Source organism: Panthera uncia, chromosome B1, assembly GCF_023721935.1.
Source record: "Panthera uncia isolate 11264 chromosome B1, Puncia_PCG_1.0, whole genome shotgun sequence".
NCBI classification, from domain to species: domain Eukaryota; kingdom Metazoa; phylum Chordata; class Mammalia; order Carnivora; family Felidae; genus Panthera; species Panthera uncia.
In genome coordinates this window covers 36,686,067-36,706,474 of record NC_064811.1, presented here as the reverse complement: position 1 = coordinate 36,706,474, position 20,408 = coordinate 36,686,067, and the positions used below count along the sequence as shown (strand labels likewise).

The following is a 20,408-nucleotide window of genomic DNA, read 5'->3' as shown; positions in this document are numbered from 1 at the left end:
AAGGAACCTAAGCTGAGGAACCTTAGCCTTTATGATTTTAACTGGAGGTTCTGTGTCTTATTTTGTGTTATCTTCAGCATGTATTAGCTAAAATGTATAAAGTAAAATGACTTCTGGGAAATGGGATCTTGGCTTTGGATACTTCATCTGAGTCTTGATTTTATTGTTTTATAAATGTGATTCTTTTACAGGTTTTATAAAATTGAAATCAGTTTGATAGTGCTACATGACATGGACAATAAAGAAAAATAAGACCTCAGCTTAACCCACTGAGCCACCCAGGGTTGCCTCCCCCCGCCCCTCTTTGTTTTTTCCTTAAGGCAGAGTTAAAACTGGTTTTGTGGAGATGGATTGAGTACCATGTATGTAAAAATAATTAGTAAAATAAAGATTTTTCAGACATAAATGTATTTATATTTATGGCTGTGAAGATTTTATGATTCATTGTTAACTTGCTTAACAGGAAACACAAGAATACATTTTTAATGGTAGCCCAAGTGATAGTCAAAGAACTGTTAGGATTCAGTATACTTTGCATGCATGCAGGAAGAATAGGTTAGAAACATAGACCAACATTTCAGAGGTATGGCAGATTAATTTCTGTGGAGCTTAACATAAATCAGTTCCATTGGTAAAATTTTCTGTGTTTGAGAAGTGAAGTACGGTGATTAAATGCATGTGAACTAGACTTCTGTGTTTGAATTCCAGCCTCTCTGTGAGCTGTGTGACCTTGGGAAAGTTTACTTAATTTTTCTGTGCTTTTGATGTTCATCTATAAAATAGGAATGATAACAGTATTTCCATAGATGTTGTACAAATTATTTGAACTGATACATACGTGTAAGGTGGTTAATACAATGTCTGGAATATAATGAGCATATATTCCACATAAAAATGCCTTTAAATTGAATATGGTTGTAGAAAAGTTATATATTTTAAATAGCATCTGTGGCTTAATCAGAAAAGCAAACTTTGGATTTATTCCTAGAAATACTTACATTTTTATATATTAACTTTTAATTTAGGACTTCCCAGAAATCATCCTGAAAGTTACCACTCTTATATGTGGAATAACTTTTTTAAGCATATTGATATAGATCCTAATAATGCTCATATCCTTGATGGGAATGCTGCAGATTTACAAGCAGAATGTGATGCTTTTGAAAAAAAAATAAAAGAAGCTGGAGGAATTGACCTTTTTGTTGGAGGTATGTAAAACATTTTGTCATTACTCTTACCTTTGTGTGATGCGGGCAACACCTGTAACTGTCTATAATATCCGTACTGATTTTTATTTTTTATTTTCATCAACAGTAATCTTAAGGTTCTAAGTTAGAATTGTTTAAATTATGTCTTGAGAAATAAGTCCCAATGCCTGCTAAACTTTTCTATTGTCTGTGTAGAATGCACAATTAATCACATCTTACAAAATGCATGCTGTTTCTTTAACTAAATACTATTCTTACCTTTTTACAATTTCTTTACAATTCCAGCTCAGCTTTCTTACCAAATTACAGGGTTGAGTCTCTAAAAGTTTGCATGTGGAACAGATAGATTTTAGCATTTCTGTACTGATCACTTAAATGGCTTCATCTCACTTAAAAAGTCAGTTAAGAATGATACAAGACTTTATCATCACCCTTTAGTTAATATGAACTAAGCTGTATAATTATCTTTATAAACTCCAAATAAATAAATGTTTAATTGTCTAAACTCCACTTAAAATATGTATATATGTATGTATACATATATGTGTATATACATATATATACACACAAACATACATATATAATATATACACATGTGCACGCGTGCACATGTGTGTGCATGACGTACCATTGAAAATAGGAGGAATGTTTTTTCTTTAATGTTTATTTATTTTGAGAGAGAGAAAGTGTGCCCACTCGCGTGCATGCAAGTAGGGAAGGGAGAGGGGCAGAGAGAGGGTGAGCGAGAATTCCAAGTGGTGGAGCCTGATGTGGGCCTGGATCTCATGACTGCAAGATAGTGACCTGAGCCAAGCCAATATCAAGTGTTGGACGCTCAGCCAACTGAGCCACCAAGGTGCTCCAGAAGTGTCTTTCTTTGTAATGACAACATGGTTTTCTGTAATTATTATGAAGCCTCTGGGACAGCTAATTAATTACCATAAGAATAACATCAACTAAACTGGAGCTAAAATTGATTTTTGCCAGAGTTTTTATTATGCAATTAAACATGCCAAAGCTCTAAGCTAACATTAAGTTCTCTGGATATATCTTATATTTAATTTACTAGAAGATTGCTTAAAAGTACATGAATTAGACCTTTAGTAGAGCTGTACATTGATGTTAATTTATGGGTGAGGTGGGCAAGTATGGTTGAGGTGGTTGATTGCCCTTGGGGAAAATTTGGGTATTACAGTCAGGCATAAATTTGCATTCTGTTTTGGCCACTTATTATCTGTATGACTTTGAGAAATTTATTGAAGTTCAGTATAATTAAGTCATTTGTAAAACAGGAATTAATATTAACCATTCCAAAACTTGTGAGAACTAACTATGTTATAACATGTAAAACATCTTGCATAGTGGTTGGTACATCAGTCTTCTCTTTCTGAACTGTAGATACTGAAATAATTGTTCTGTAGTTTATTGAATTTCCTGCTTTTTTACTGGGTTACTTCTAAGCGTATTGAGTGAGATTGAAATTTTCTCTTTGAGGAAATTTTTATCTCCACATAGCAGAGCCAGTGTCATTTACTTTCTGTTATAGATGGGATGGTTGTTCTCTGAGCAAGAATCCAAGCTAGGCTGTTTTGCTTTTCAAAATTGAAAGTTATCTATGTTTTAATAAAATTTGCTAATATTTCAGTATTCCTGGAAAGCATTTGCATTCCAGTTTTGTCCATATGGCTTAATTCTGAGATAATTACCATTTGTACTTGTCAGTATCAAGACTAAGGCAGTTTGTATTGGGGAATGTTGAAGGAATGCATTACCCATGCATTCTTCATATTTTCTAAACTACATACCAAAATCAAGTAGAATTACTATAATGTATACCTAATTACTGTAATATAATTATACATAATGTGTCTATATTTTAGTTATATCAAGACATATTTGCACTCATTTACCATCATACAAAAAGGCATGGTAGTTATTAGAGGTTCATTATTAAACATGGCTTAATGAAAAATATCTTGTTTGCTTTTTCATTTGAATATCTTTTTTCCTGTTAATTTATTTGCCTTACATAAGGATCCATGTGACAAATCCCTTGGGGATTCAATGCTAGGAAATAGAATTTACTGGGGTTGGGGGGAGAAAATAAGAACTAAACTCCATTTTCTTTTTCTGTCCGCTTCTCAGAAAGCATTTATAACTTAAAGTGATGTGTAAGGTTGAATGTCCCTTGTCAAAGATTTTTATTTTTTTAGGTTTATTTATTTATTTTGAGAGAGAGAGAGAGAGTGGGGGAGGGGCAGAGAGAGAGGGAGAGAGAATCCCATGCAGGCTCTGTGCTGTCAGCTCAGAGTCCAACGTGGGGTTCGATCCCACGGCCCATGAGATCATGACCTGAGCTGAAACCAGGAGCGGATGCTTAACCGACTGAGCCACCCACGTGCTCATATCAAAGATTTCTAGTAAGACTTTCTTCTTTCCCCATAGCTTTAAGTCATTTCTCATTTCTTTTTAGATTTTGGTATATTACCTTACTATAAGTCACCTTAGTTTTCCATTTGGAACAGATAGAGTATAAATTATAGTTATTTATGTTTATGACTGACTCTTACTTCTAGAAAGAACCTGTATTCTAACCAATTTTTGTTCTTAAGCTTCCTGTAGTCATTCTCCCCTGACATACACACACACACACACACACACACACACACACATATAAAAAGATGATTTCCTTTCTCTTACATTAACATCTTCACTGTAGTCATGTCATGGTCCATTCAAAGGACATAATTACTCTGTGTATACAGGGAGGAGGGTTAGCTTATTGCATTTTCTTTGAACTTTTTCCTATTGGGGGTACCCTATTATTGGATGTATACTCATGAAAGAATCTCATTTGATTCTTTGCTTTTGTTGATCTAGGTTTGTTAATTGGATTTTCAAGATGAGGCTTGGTATCTGGGTCTTATCACTTACCCTTCTTTTGTTCCAGGGTTTGTTGGTTAATAAAAACACTAAGAACTGAGCCAAATGGGATCAAAATAACAGCCTTAATAAAGGTAAAGTTGGATTAGAGATTTCAGGTTGGGCTTGAGGCCAAAATGGGTTTTCCTATTCCTTACACCTGAATTTGAAATAGTAGGATAAGAAGAGCTTAAGACTATCAACACATCATTTCTTACTCCTGGTAAATAGAATAGGAATTCCCTTTCCTCAGTAGAAAGGAAAAAAGGAAAATGTATAATCTCTGAAGTTCTCATTCTTTCTGTGACGACAGATTTGTTAAGAGAAAGAGCAAAGTGTGTCGTGCAATCCCTTACCTACCCCCAGCAATAAAATATACAAATATGAAATTTTATAAATAAACTAAAGGTATTACTAACTTTAAAATTATTTTAAGGTACTGTTTTTAAAAAAATAAAAATAAGACAGTGGGGAAAACTTTAACCTTCTTCTTTGGTTACATGATTAGATTCTTTGGTTTGAAAGTAACTGTGACTTATTTTGGGACCAAAAGTGAATTCATTGGAATGATTCTAGGCTAACTCACAGAATTTGGAGACGGGTTGAAACAGCCAAGTCTTTGGAAGAACAAGAATGAAGGAGCCTGAGATCTTCAAAGTAGGAACTCATGGACCCTCTCCTGCAGTGCTATCATCAAATACCTCAGCTCTAGATACCTTTTTTCTTTTCTGCATCCTTGCTCAATTTTCAGAATTTCCTGAGCGAAATTCTGATTGTTTCAGCTGGGGACAAGTATTTATCACTAGACCACAATCATCCTCCCTCAGAGAGATATAGAGTAGATTAAGGTCCCCTCCATTGTGAGGGAAGCAGAGCAGTGTAGGAGGAGGAGGGAGAAAGTATACTGAGCATACCAAAGAATAGCAACCATCTGTTCATCTCTTCAGCCATTATTTATTGAGGGCCTCCTATGTGTCCTGTATTGTTCTAAGAGGTAAGGATACAGTAAGTAAGTAAGTAAGTAAGGTTATAGAGAGAGTCCTTACTCCAGTGAAATTTACATTCTACCCCACAGAACTTTAGGGACATAGGAAAGGCATGTAATCTAGATCCTGAGGTTTTAGAGATATTTCATAAAGGTGCTAATGTATTAGGTTGACTTAAATACTGAGAATTTGCCATGGTTGTTACATTTCATGATTATTTTAAAGAAAGTTTTATAAAGCTTTATGAAACATTCTGAACACTTTTAAAATATATCAGGAAGCTCAATTTCTGATAGGTACTGTTGGTTAGTAAGGGGCTGTATTGACACTACTGATAATTTCAGCCGTACTGTACACTTTTGTATGACCCACATCACCACTGACAACACTGGTGTTGATCCTTGAGGACTTCCTATTTTTCTGGAACTTTTATTTTCATGGTTCTATCCTTTCTTCTTTATACATAAATAGAAAAATGTAAATATTTGCACCGATGTACACTTAAGAGGAGAAACAGAACAATTTTACCAATCTAGAGAGAAATTCATATTTTTAATTTAAAAATTTTATTAACAAGCAGATATACACTAATGGAAAAAGTCCATACATATTAACCACATGTAGGTCACTACATGTAGGTCACTGACATGTAGGTCAGACTTTAGGTCACCACATTAAAAATTTCTAGAATGTAGTGCTTTGGTAGCTTATATCTGCTCCCTTAGATTTCATTTCTTCCATCAAAACCAGGTTATTTGTTGTCATTTTTGCTTTGTTGTAATCTGGGAGAAATTGGTTAGACTTGTAGGTTAAGAGTCAGTAAAATACACATATCTATCATTAAAGTTAATATGAAGAATATAAATGTAACAGATATTTTGACTCAGAACGTATGAGTTTATTTTTTCATTGAGGTTGTCAGAAATCTATTAGAGTACCCATGTGTAAAACTTGATTTATTCATGCTATAGAGATTCTTCATTTTACAAAAAGATTTACTTCCAGTTTCATTCAAATAAAGAATGTCATGTTCCCATCTATTATTTAGAGGCGATCCTAGAATATTAGAACTGTCAGTATGTCTGTTTAAAGCAGTGTTTTCAAGTTGTAGTTGTCACCCATTATTAAGTCATGAAATCAATATAGTCATTCACATTTAGCATTTCCCTTTTGTGTGTTTTGCTAATGAAATAGAATTAAATAGAATGGCTCCTAGCAGGGGTAAGTATTGTTTCATGCGTTCTTGTTTTTAATTACTTTGGTTTGTGTTTATGTGTTTACATGTGTACTACTAGATTGCAGTGTCATATATATTTCTAGTCAAAAAAGTCTGAAGCAAACTACTGCCCAGTATTATCCGTTCTACACATTTTTGTAAGTGAGGAAACTGCTACAGGGAGGTCCAGTAGTTAATTGCCCCATCTAGACTAGAACCAAGCCAAGTTAAAGTATTAAACACCACTGTGTTAGGCATCAGAAGATTTAGATTTCAGTTTTGTCTCAGTATTTACTAAATTGTTATCTTGAATAAGTCATGTATTACCCTTGAATGCCAGAGTTTCTTTGTTTTTTTTTTGAGAGAGTGCAAGCGGGAGAAGGGCAGAGACAGAGACAAAGCATCCTAAGCGGGCTCTGTGCTGACAGCAGCGAGCCTCTGATGTGGGGCCCGAACTCTCGAACAGTGAGATCATGACTTGAGTTGAAGTCAGACCCTCAAAACAACTGAGCCACCCAGGCACCCCCAGAATTTTCTTTTGAGCTCAAAAACAGGTTGGGGAGATGAGGCAAATAAATAGGCCTAGTAAGACTATCTTAAAGATTTTTAAATATGTGTTGTTGAGATGCAAAAATGCTTCATAAACTGTGAAGTGTTATGCTGATATAAGGTAATACTTAATTTTACTGCTATTACAATCATTCTTGCTCAGTGCTAAGCATGTGGAAAACATTGAAATACTTGTTGAATCAAATACAGGAACAAATATTTTCATGCAGCATTAGATATTCGGCTATCAAATAAAACAAGGTGAGCGTGTTTATGACTTTGCTCTTTAAAACAACTTGAACTTTGGGAAACCTTATTTACTTTATGTGTATATGTGTATGTATACTTCTTTTAAAAGGAATTGGTCCAGATGGCCATATCGCTTTCAATGAGCCAGGATCCAGTTTAGTGTCAAGGACAAGATTAAAGACTCTAGCGATGGACACCATTTTGGCAAATGCTAAATATTTTGATGGAGATTTATCGAAGGTGCCAACTATGGCTCTAACAGTTGGCGTGGGGACAGTGATGGATGCAAGAGAAGTAAGAATTAAATATTCTTTGATGTCTATAGATTTTGTAGGAAATAACAGCACCAAATAAGTGATATTTTGGTTACATCCTATTCACAATGTAAATTGTTATCTAGCTTTCAGTAGCTTCTGTAAGTCTCATTGCAGTGTTTAAAATTTAACTAAATTAAGTTTTTGTAGCTTATGTAAACTAAGAATTAGGTACCATCCCTTTTGGAGTACTGCTTCATGTGCCTATTCCTTGCGTTACAGTTTGAGTTTCTAAAATTATACTGATCAAATGGTCTGTTTCTAAGTGAAATAATCTGGTGAAAGGACTATGAGGCTAGTTACAGCCCTAGGCTGTAGATAATTTTGGAGGCTTGGGATAATTCAGTGTAAAGTACATCTTGACTGTAGGAGGATAGCCAGTTAGTTTCCAACAGAAAAAGAACCCGTCTAAGGCTGGATCTGTTCTAAATTTGGTATACTTAAAAAGACAAGAACTCTGCACAGACCTTCCCTCCTTTGTAATTTTTTTTTAAAAGAACCATCATGTTTTTTAAAGTGTATTTATTTTGAGAGAGAGAATCCTAAGCAGTCTCTGTACTGTCTACACAGAGCCTGACATGGGCTTGCACCCACAAACTGCAAGATCATGACCTGAGCCAAAATCAAGAGTCAGACACTTAACCAACTGAGCCACCAGGCGCCCCCTAATTTTTTAATTTTTAATTGGGCTTTCATTTCCTTCCCTGAGAATAACAGAAAAAATTATAGTCAGCTCATGATTCTAAGTGGCTACATTATATGGAAATTCCTTTCTTTTGTGGCAACAAGATGGGATAGGTTTTGAGTAAAGTGTACAGAAAAGTTATGATGAGTAAGTAAATGATCTTAATGTAAATATGTCTAGACTTTAACGTACACCTAGGAACTGTCATTCAAAATGTAGTTTTTCATGTGGAAGTTATCACTTCCACTATATGAAGAAAGGCCTTTTAAGGATTGAAATTTTATAAGTTGAAAAAAGATTTTAGAGCAATTATATTTCTAAAATATGAAAGTTACACAAATAGATTTCTTCCATTTAATAAGATGAAAGTTATAACGTACTTACATTAATTCTTAGAATGACCAGAGGGTTGTTCAAGTATTGATTTTCTTTTGGTCAGTTTTTCCAACAAGATTTTATGATGCCACTCACTCACCTCACAATTTTCACTCCCAGCATGATTATAAATCATTATGGCAGAACTATTGTAGGACTCTATTATTTTCCCAGGAGCCTTAGTACTTTGATTTTTATAGCATTCTTTTGAAATAAATATCATGTCATGGTACTTAATGATTTTCTTACGTTTAATTTTAAGGAGCTTAATGTGTACAGATTTTCATTTGCCAGTGGTATTAGCTGTGATGTAAGCTGCTCTTCAATTTCAGTTTCATTAAGAACAAATACATTTAAGGAGTGCCTGACTGGCTTGGTCAGTAGAGCATGCGACTCTAGTCTCAGGGTTGTGAGTGCAAGCCCCACGTTGGGTGTAGAGATTACTTAAAAATAAAATATTTTAAAAAATACACTTAAGGGCGCCTGGGTGGCTCAATCGATTAAGCGTCCGACTTCGGCTCGGGTCACGATCTCGCAGTTTGTGAGTTCGAGCCCTGTGTCAGGCTCTGTGCTGACAGCTCAGAGCCTGGAGCCTGCTTCTAATTCTGTGTCTCCTTCTCTCTGCCCATCTCCTGCTTTGTGCTCTTTCTCTGTCTCTCAAAAATAAATAAATAAATGTAAAAAAAAATTTTTTTAAATTTAAAAATACACTTAGTAGAACTTTGAATCAATGTATGGGGCAGATGCTACTGTTAAATGGAAAGTACATTTGAATAGGAAAGTAAATTCCTTAGTGGTTAATTAGTTCATCACTAAGCAGCCTCATTTTGGCAACTCGGTTAATGAAGACCTCTGTACACACCCTGGAGGTGACACCCTGGAAGTTATTACAGGTTTCTTTAAGATTGGGAATTGTCAACTAGATAAGGAACCACACCCTTCACTACTTTATCACTCTTTCCTTGGCTTGAGGCCTTCACACTAATGGTGTGTGTGAAATGCTCTACTTCTCTGGACTTTGCTTAGCTGAAATGGCACCTTGCAGTTTTCAACATTCAGAAACCCCTTTCTTAACCATAATCCTCATAATCAGAGTTACTTTTTTCTATTTTCTCTCAGACCATTGTTCTTTTCCTTTATTTGCACTTTTCACAATTTCTGATTGTTCTTGTATGTTTACTGGTTTAATATCTTTTTTCTTACTAACTTACAATCCTGTGAGTTTATAGGTCATATATATCTAGTACCTTACAATGCCCGCAATATAATAAGTATTTAATAACTCTGGGAAATAGTTTTAATGCATTATGTTCATGATTCATGTTAGACAAGGTTAGTTCTATCCACAGCTTGGTTATTTACTTGAACCATCAGATCTGATTTTTATTGACGTTTGGCTCTTTGTCAAAAGCTAAATCTGCCTTCAAAGGATTCAAATTTGTTTTTACTGAGGTATATTTAAAGATATTGTCATATGTTCTAAAGGTAATTTCAAAAGAAAAGATAAATTTTTTTCACCGTTGTAACATTTATATTTGTTATATATTATTGTAATGCTTTAGATATTTATTCTTAAGATGACATAAGAAAAACTAATAAAACTTAAGAATCTGCTTTTGATTTTGTTGCTTTACTAGAAATCACTGACGTCACCAGTGATTTCTTCATTGCTAAAACTGGCATCTTCTCTGCAGTTCTGGTCCAACTGAGTGTCTTTTCATCATCTACAACTGTTGACCATTCCTTCCATCATAAAACTCTAGCATTCTTCTTTCTTTCTGAGCATTCCTTCTCAGTCTGCTTCCCAGGCTGTTCTTCCTTCATCTGCGTCTTGAATATTGTTGTTCCCTAGGGTTTCATCTTGGAACTGTATATCCACTCTGCATGCTTTAGAGCAAGACTTTTTTTTTTTTTTTTTAATAAGTTAACAGCAGTAACTCTTTGTAACATTCTTTCTGTAGTTTTATTACTATTCCAAAAAGATAAAGTACTCTCAGTACAGTAATAATAATACATATCTTTATCTTAACTTTCTGAAGGTTCAAGTTTCATATTTCCAACTTCTAGCTGACATCGAGATGTTTAAAGACTCCTTATATACTTACACTGTCCAAAATTTAAATTTATCTTTCTACCAAATTTGCCTTTCCCTTCTGAATATTCCCTCTCTTGGTGAATAACAGCACTCACCATGAAGATTATCTGAGCTTGAAACGTGGGTCATTCTCAGCATCTTCTCTACATCTAATGAGTCACCAAATTCCAACTATTTAATAAACTACTTAAAGGTAAATAAGGATCCTGCCCTCCCTCCATCACCACTGCCTATTAAGCCTATATCAGTTTTTTCAAGAATTATTGCAAACCCATTCTAAATCATGGCTATATCCATTCTTTATCATGTTCTGTGTGTTACACTCTGAATTATTTTTTTCAAAACCATAGTTCAGTTTATTACTTACCTATGTAATTAAGAGTCTCTGATGCCCTATTATTCTATCAAAAAATGAAGCCTAGCCTCTCTGCCATAAAAAGATTCTGTATTATCAGATCTCCACCAGTGTTCAAGCATTTCCTTTCATTTTCCTATACTCCAGCCTTATCAAATTTCTAGCTTTTTACTGACCACCCCATAACTGTCTGACATGCCCCCTGTGTGGAGCTTTCCTGCTTATCTTTAAAGACTTGGTTTCAGATAGGAGCTACTGTAAAGCTTTTTCATGTGAGAAATACTTTCCTTGAGAATACTGGAGTGCGTAGAGTAAAACTAATCACATACCACCATCAAATTACATTCCGAGAGCAATATTTTTTTCATTTCTTCTAGATATTTCTTAATTCTCAGTTAAAAGTTATGTATGTCTTAGGCTTGCACACACACTAATGAGTAATTCTTCATCCCACACCGGACGTTCAGCAGCTTCCTTTCATTTCACTCTTTTCATAATACTGTGTATTTACCCTTACTCATTGGTAAATGTTTGTCTTTGTTTTTTCACAGTATACATTCAACATAGAAATTTGTTGCCACTTCTCCCATTACTATTTTACATTATTTGCTTCAGTAATGACAGTTAGCTCATATTGTCTAATTGGCAGACCTTTTAACAGTTTCCTTATTTCTCAAGAGACAATCTAATGTAGTTAAGGATATAGACCCTGGAATAAGACTTGTTTATATCTTAGTCTTACAGGAATATTGGGCAAGTTACAGAATATCTGTGCTTCTATTTCATTTTCTGTAAAATGTGAATAAGAACAGTATCTCATGCTGTTGTTTTGAGGAGGTAAATGAGGTAATTCAAGGAAAGTGCTAAGTTCAGTGTTTGAACTTTGTAACCACCAAATCATATTTTGACGGTGTCTTAAAATAAAACTTGAGAAAGTATCCTTTATGCTGTAATCACTAGATTTAAGAAAGCATGAAAGAAACTTGGTAGAGACTTCTCAGGTGTTAGTCTAAGGACTTCTGCCAGATTGCTTAATAATCACTTAGGGGACCCTGGTTCCTGGGTCCTAACTCCAAAGATTATAAATTGAAAGACAGGATGAAACAAAGAACCTGTATTTTTTTTTAATGCCTCTATAACACATATATTACTCTTAAGAAACAAAACAATACAAAACACTGGTTAATATCCAGCAGGGAAAACTAATTAACAAATCTGTTAATCTGTGTTATGCTTACCTTGTTATATCAAATACAGTTTTTGTTTAAAAAAACAAAAGCTTTTATGTGATGAATTTTCCACTAGCCTAGATCTTTATACTTAAGAACAAGAAATCTCAGTAAGAACATTTGTAGAAATTCATACATATCTCTCAGTTCATGGGCTCTAATAGTAATGAGTATGTATAGCTTCAAAATGAAAAGTATTAAATCTTGATAAAATAAGTATAGTATCTGTTTCATTAATCTTTAATTTCTTCCTAGTTTAGAAGTGTGGTTTTAAAATAGGCAAAGCAGAATTTTTATGTTGTTACAATATTTTTGAATTAAAACCACCTTAATATTCATTTTTTAGTTAACCATTCCAGTGAGAAAAAGTCATGTTTAAAAGATTACATATATTGTTTAGATTAACTTACAAAATAGGATTGATTTAGTGCTAAAAATGGTAGGGATTCATTCTGATGCATAGCCACTTTCATTTGCACATGTTCTTTGAATTATAGGTTGTAGGAATTGGGGACCAAGAGCTTGGATTTTCTATAGTTCATAAGGGTATTCTCAGTCATGTGTGCCTGAAGGGCAGTTCTCGCATTTCAGTAGATCCCTAATCCTTTTTTTAAATCTAGTTTTTGTTTCAAGACAACTTTAGATAGCACATGTTCAATGAAATAGTCTTTAGGCTTCTTTCTCTTACTTTCAAAGTAATATCTACTGTATTGCTTGTCTGGACTAGAGCAATTGGTATATCATTCTTGGTTATATAAATTCTTTGCTGACTTGTAATTCTGCTTTTGCAAAACAGCCCTTTCCTTTCTTCTTCATTCTCCCAGGTCTCTTCTGCACGTCAGTATTTAATATATTAATAACTATGCATTATGGTATATTCAGCAATACTCTATAATAAGATACTATTTTACTTTCATAAACCAGAAGAGAGATACAGTTTATGCTTTCCTTTTATCTTGAACAGAAATAAAACTCTTGAACTGTGAAGAAATATGTAGCTATTTATTTTTGTTTTGCCTTCAGAAGAATATTGGTGCTAGCATCTTTGTTTCTTAAAAAAAAAAAAAAAGCTTTTTCGTCATTTGAAACATGTTTTAAGAATTAATATGTAATGGTCATGATTTTCCAGGTAATGATCCTCATAACAGGTGCACACAAGGCATTTGCTCTCTACAAAGCAATAGAAGAAGGAGTAAATCACATGTGGACTGTTTCCGCTTTCCAGCAGCATCCCCGAACTATTTTTGTGTGTGATGAAGATGCTACTTTAGAATTAAGAGTTAAAACTGTGAAATACTTTAAAGGTGAGCATTGAAATTTCAGAAGCAGATTGTGAGAACGTTCCATTATAGATGACAGTTAAAACCTAATGAGACTGTGGAGTTACATCCTGCACTGTGCCTATTGAAAACTGGCTTTTTACCAACACACTAGCCAGTTTTTTTTTGTTTTTTTTTTTAAGGAAAATAGAAAAGTCTCACTGCAGATAATAGTTGCTTTCAGAATATTTTCCTATTTTTTTCATGAAGAGAATCTCTTCAATCTGTATTTTCAGTGAACAATATTTTTCTTGAATCCAAATTTAATAAAATATTTACTTTCATAATTGTATATGCAAAATTAAATAACCCAAAAGGAAATGTATATATGTTCTGATTTTTCCATTGTTTCCCTGTTCCATCTCCCTCGCCAAGCTATGTTTAAAATAGAACCTAATCAGCAGATAGGATGGGTCACCCACTATCTCATCTAATCTTCACAAATTCAAATTACTCCCATGTAGTTATAATGGTTCTGTGTCAACAGTATGGAATAAACTCTGCAAGTAAGCAGGGTTTGACTGCCCAGACTTCTGCATGTAGATTTTCCTTTTGACTCTTCCTGCAGTCTAGTTCAGTAATTCTTAAACCTTGCTGTCCCAGGTTTTATACATGAAACCACAAGTGCTTGATGTAATGGGTGATTTAACAGGTTTTCAAGGACTATACTGTTTAGAACCCGTTCTCTGCTTAAGAGTGAATTCCACATATACACATGAAAAGCTGTATAAATAGGTGCTCTTTATAAAGTACCTGTAGCTGATACGAAAATATAACTGGTCATATATATAGAGACACACACATGTCAGTAATTCACAAAGTATGTAGTTATGTGTAATACTGTTATTACATGAATGAATATGTATTTTTAATTTTCTTACGCTAGTAACTAGGTATTTATTTAACATGTATTAGGAAAAATATACTGAACCAATCAAACCTATATTTCATGAATATAATTGCTTTGACAGGGCTAAAGAAGTTACCATATTTTATTGCCTCTAAGACATCTTTTTTCATCTGTTTTGTCTGAAACTGGGATGTGTTTAAAATTCGTGTCACTGTCAGTTACTGGTAGCATTTTTTTTCTTAATGGTACATAAAATAATGTGTGTCTTATAGTCTTCAGTGTCTCATTCATGAAATATAGTATGTAACTTATGTCAATTTAAAGGAAATTTTTAAATTAACTCTATAGTTCATGTAAATGTGTGAATGTGGCAGAAATCTTGAAGGTGATGCACAAATGATGGAAGTTGGATGAACAGTAAACAAACACAATTTTGATGTTTATATGGTTTCTATTTGTACTTAACTGTTGTGAGCATTTTCCTATTTTACTAAATAATCTTCAAAAGTAAATTTAATGACTATATAATAGTCAAGTAGATGTATCATAATTCACTTAAACATTTCCTTATTATTGCCAGTATTTATATTTTCATCAAAATTACTTTTTTTTTGCCAAGCCACACAGATATCAAATTAAACTGAAAAATTTCTGTTTAATAAGTTAGCAGGTAAAAGCAGAAATATCTGTCATGAGTTGTGAATATGACAGAGCTCTTGGATGGAGTTTTACCCATGTACGTAGTCTTTTGGATTTCATTACAAATACTAGACTCCTTGAAAAAATTAACAGGAGGAATCCCCATTATCCACATATTTTATTTAATGCCGGTTTTAAGGATTCTTTTTAACATTCTCATATTTTAATATACCAGCAATCCTCAAACCCCTGTGCTTATCAGACTTTCTCCATTTGTTTTTTATAGAAAAAGTTTACATTTTATGTGAAGCAAATATTTAATGAAATACTCAATAGCCTATAATAATTAAATGACCAGTCACTATTCTAAATGGATTATACTTGATTTACTTAATTTGCACAATTCTATGAAGTGGATACTCTTATATAATCCCATTTATAGATGAGTTCACAGGCTTAATAGAGATATTGTCACCCAAAGTCAGTTTGTATGTGGGTAGAGCGGGTTAAGTGATACCACGCTTATCTGGAGTCTAGGCTTTTGTCCACTCTTACGCTGCCTCATAGAATAGGTATAAATTGGCTATCTAAACCATATTTCTGTTTGTTTGGGTTGTTTTCATACTATAACAACTGCTTCCAAAAGCAATTTTAGTTTTCATACTAAAATAATTGCTTCCGACCTATTTTAAAGGTAATTTAAAACAGACAGGAGGTAGGTGATTATATATATTTTGTTCTTTTAATTCATCTATCAGATTGTTAAGTTCTTCTGAAACATCTTGAAGTGTAGACTATGAGAAAATCACTGCACTGCTCTTTTGAAGACAATGTATTTTGTACCTCAGGGGAGCTGCATATATTTCTGAAGAGGTTCAGGGTATCAGCCTCAGTCAGTGTGCCTCCAATATGGAGAAAAATGGAATTGAGATCTTGTTCAGGCTATATCAGACCTCATTTCATAGTACGGTATTTTAATACAGGGTAGAACTGAATATTCATAGATTTATGCATATTCAAATGTAGTTTTATATATTTTCCATATCTTCATTGAGTTATTCTATCACTTCAAGATGTACTGGAGAATATGAATCTTGTGGTTACCGTCTATAATTCTTCGTATTGTGTTCACATCACTACTCTTTCTTCTACCATCACTAAAAAGTGCCTAAAAGGGTTCTAATTATTTAGCTCTCTATGAAAATCTAGGTTAACTGCATCTAAAATAAAAATCATTAGTTAATGGAAGTTTATTTCAGTATACAGGTATACCTTTTAAAAGATAGCAGTAAATCACAGGAAAATATAGTTTAATATTGAATGTTTTCTGATTTGTTTTTGCTAATTTTATATAAAACTTATTTTATGTTAAGAGAATATATTTTCAAGACATCATCATCATAGTGAACATTTTTTTGGCTTCATCCTTTGTAGGCCCTGCTCCAATAGATTGACAGAGGTTTAATGAGTTCAGATTGAGCCAAAACCATAAAACTGACATTTAGAATCTATGACATTTCACTTCTTCTGGCAACATGTCAGGAAGTCTATACGTTTTAGTATTCAATTTATTTTTGTCTGTTAGTGATTTAAATAGCAATGGTTTGTTTCTATCAAATTCTTGTATTGAAAGTTGTCAGTTTAACCTTAGGTCATAGTAAATTCTTTGTGTCCTCCAAAATGCAAGTAATAAAATTTTCAAAATAATTTCTAGTTTGGAAACAGCCTTAAGTTTAAAAGTTACAGCCAATATATAGTTAAATCTTATAGAGTTGAACTTTTGTTTATTTTGTTTTGTGTTTTAAGTCTCTAATGTATTATCTCCATGATCAAAGCTGTAAGTAAATGATAGATGAATTGTATCAAGTAGAATGAACCTTATTATAGCTACTTCTCCATAAGAGAATACATCTTCTGAACAAAGTGGCTAAAATTACCTTTGTCTTTATTGTTCCCTCTCCTCCTGGCTTTCTCTAGTCCCCATTTTACTGCTCTTTACATATTGGTTGTTGAATTAAACTTTTCAGTTAAATCCTATTTTAAATAGGAGATATCATCTGATAGTTTTTATTAGCAAATATTTCTTCTGCACTATACACATTACCTTTTAGTGTATATTTTTGGTAAACATAAAAGTATATTTACCAATTAGTGTCATCAGCCAAGGGGCTTAAGTGCCTTCAAATACATAGTCTCCCATAGTGTTAGCAAAAAGAAATGTAACAAGTATCCCTATCTGCAAGTAGGTGACTCAGTATCATAAAAAGTTGGCTCATTAAGTGATTTGAGAAAATAAAATGTATTTCATTAAAATAAAAGCTCCATAGAGGTGGGGACTTAAGTTTTTTTCACTGCATGATTTCACTGTCTAGAAGTTTGCTTGGTATACTGGAGGCATTTGATAAATGGTGGATAGTCGGATAGGTAGATAGATGGGAGAACACAAGACTATGAAACCATCTAAGCAGTGAATTCTATAAATAACCCCATGAAGTCCAAAGGATATTAAATAAGGAGAAAGAGTTAAATAGCATAGTTTAACTTCTAACTTGGTAGGATTCAAAGCCCCAGAAAATGGATAGTAGCATTTAGATTGGGAGGAAATGGCAAAAGCAATAGCACAAATGTAAGGAAGAGCTAACAAAGCAGCAGAAAAAGTTCCTGTTAATAGAACAGAGAACCATTAAAGTGTATTGATAAAACAGGGCTAGATTATACTTTTTTTTTTTTTTTTAATCTCTACACCCAACGTATGGCTTGAACTAAACCCTGAAATCAATACTCACCTGCTCTTCCCAACTGAGCCAGCCAGGCAGATTATACTCCAAAAATTTTAAAGCAAAATGGAAGGTAGGGGTTAAGAGCAAAAAGAAAAACCAGGGTTCATGTCATGGCTCTTCACTTTCTGGGTCATGGGCCACTTTGAAAATCTGGTGAAGAGACTGTCCTCAGAAAAAAAATGCACACATGCTCACACACATTCGTATATTAATGTGGGAGATTCAAAGACTCCTTGAACCGTCTCTAGCTCTGTTACATCCTAAGAGTTGGGGCTGTACTTGATTTCTGCCAGGTGGGCAGCTTCCAATTCTCAGCACTTGGGAGTCAGCGATGGCTCAGTACTGACTGCTCTATTTTCTCTTGTATTCTAAGTTTAACTCTTTTGTTAACGTTTAAATATGGACTGTCCAACTTTTTTTTTTTAATGTTTATTTATTTTTGAGACAGAGACAGAGTGCAAGTGGGGAAGGGGCAGAAAGAGAGGGAGACACAGAATCTGAAACAGGCTCCAGGCTCTGAGCTGTCAGCACAGAGCCCAACGCGGGGCTCAAACCCACGAACCGTGAGATCATGACCTGAGCCAAAGTCGGACGCTTAACCGACCGAGCCACCTAGGCGCCCCTGGATTGTCCAACTTTTTAATAGTACCTTGGATTTTTTTTCACTAACTTCCTTCAGTGTGGCTTATTACTGTAAACACACACGCCAAAATAATGGAAAATAATTTGCCAGATGAATGAATAGGGTAATACTATCCTAGTGTAACAACAGTTCTGTCCCTAGCTGGAGTCTGGTAGAGGAAATGCCAGAGGATCAAATTCAACACACTTACAGATACAATTAAAGTGTATTCATCAAGTCAGTATTCACATTTGTGATTTTTGTCATACTGAAGCTCTGAAGACAAGAACTGCTTCTACTTCCGGTTACTCCCAAAGAATCTGTACACATCCTAGATCTACAGCTCCATAAATACTGTAAATTGCTGTTTGCTAGGTAGTTACAACTAACCATTATAGAACATTTCTATTTTCATTTTTCAATAAAACTTTATTCTGTATCAGACAGGAAATGATATACTTATTGTGTCTTATAAACTCTTCTAGTTTCTAAAGTAAATGAGATATAATTCAAAATTAAAAATAAAACTAGAACTGTGCTTTTTTTCTTTAAGGTTTAATGCATGTGCACAATAAACTTGTGGATCCACTATACAGTATGAAAGAAGGAAATTGAAGGAGATTGGAGCAAAATTCTGCTTGAATGAACAGAACATTTTTATAAGTAGATGAATTTTCAGCTATGCAATATGATAAAACATGGGGATTTTTTGAAGACTGTCATTTTTGAAGTCCAATACCTATATGTTAAACATTCCATATTTACAATGTGTCCATTTTATACTAAGGTTTAGGAGAAGTAGTTGGCTCTCACAAATAGCTGTTATTGTAAAGTACAGAAGCCACACAGCCACTCTATAAAACAGTGCAGAAATGAAATGTCTGTTTAAAAATTTCAAGTCATTTTAAATGTGAAGAATATACATCAAGTATCATTCATATGAATCTGGTGGCATTCTCAAGAATTTTATTTTTTAATCACATAAAGACACTCCACCTTTCAGGTATCAAAAAATCATTGCAAACCTTTAGTTTTGGAATGTAATCTTTGTATTTTCTGTGCATTACACACAAGCTTTTCTGCACGTGGTTGCCTTAGTCCCCTTCCTGCAGTGGCATCTGGACATGAAAAGTCCTGCTGTATATTGTTGGAACAGAAAATCTGAAGAAATGACAGTGCCTAAAAGTACAGTTTACGTCCTCTTGGAAAGTATGTATAAGTGCATGATTTTTGTGCACCACCTTCTACAGCACTTTTTTTACAAATGTGCTCTTATTTTTATTTAATGACTTGGGTTCATGCTTTTAATAAGTATTTTGGCAATTATGAACTTTATACCTAGCAACACTCTTAAGGAAATTCTTTTGAAGACAATTTTCTGATTATTGTTAAACTTCATAAATGATTAGCTTTATTCCTTACTTATATGTCTAAAAAGATAACATGATAAAGTATATATAAAAGGAATTACTGTAAACTATTTTAGATTGCCATTAACAACCTGCATCATTAAACTGCAAATAAAACTATATTGTTTTCTATCTTTAATTCAAATAAAGCTTATAATAAACAAATGCCATCTAAATTTTATTTCCAGAAGTGAAACTGAATACACACATCTGAGAGATTCCAACATTAATAGTTGTATTGAGCCTGCATTTATTTTTGTTTGTTGCCATCATGCATTTGGGGAGATCTAAGTGAAAAGGCAATGATTCTACCTATAATTTCTTAGTCACTCCTTGGGGAATAAAAAATGCTCCCTTCTGCATATTTTGTTTGCACCTAGAAGAACATTATTTAACATACTTAATTAAGCATACCTTAATTGAAATGTGATTGAAATGTATTAACAATAAAAATTAAACAAAAATAAATATAACGTTTAAAATAAAATATGCTCCTTTAATTACAGGTAATGCAGTTTACAATAACCTTAAGTGTTACAAATGGTCTTTAAATGACTACTATGTCAGTATAATCTTCCAGTCACACACCTGGTAATAAAATTGTAC

The 20,408-nt window shown here is 33.6% G+C and overlaps 1 protein-coding gene across 1 annotated transcript in view; it reads left to right on the top strand.

Annotated features, from left to right (window-relative positions):
* Nucleotides 1-19,922, top strand: part of GNPDA2 (glucosamine-6-phosphate deaminase 2) — a 30,524-nt gene extending 10,602 nt beyond the window's left edge. Inside the window, exons 4-7 of the mRNA XM_049630451.1 lie at nucleotides 1,026-1,208; nucleotides 7,240-7,424; nucleotides 13,313-13,487; nucleotides 18,947-19,922. Of these exons, the coding sequence (XP_049486408.1) occupies nucleotides 1,026-1,208; nucleotides 7,240-7,424; nucleotides 13,313-13,487; nucleotides 18,947-19,008 (605 nt within the window). The 3' untranslated portion in view covers nucleotides 19,009-19,922. The remainder of the gene's footprint in view (nucleotides 1-1,025; nucleotides 1,209-7,239; nucleotides 7,425-13,312; nucleotides 13,488-18,946) is intronic.
* Nucleotides 19,923-20,408: the final 486 nt, after the last annotated feature.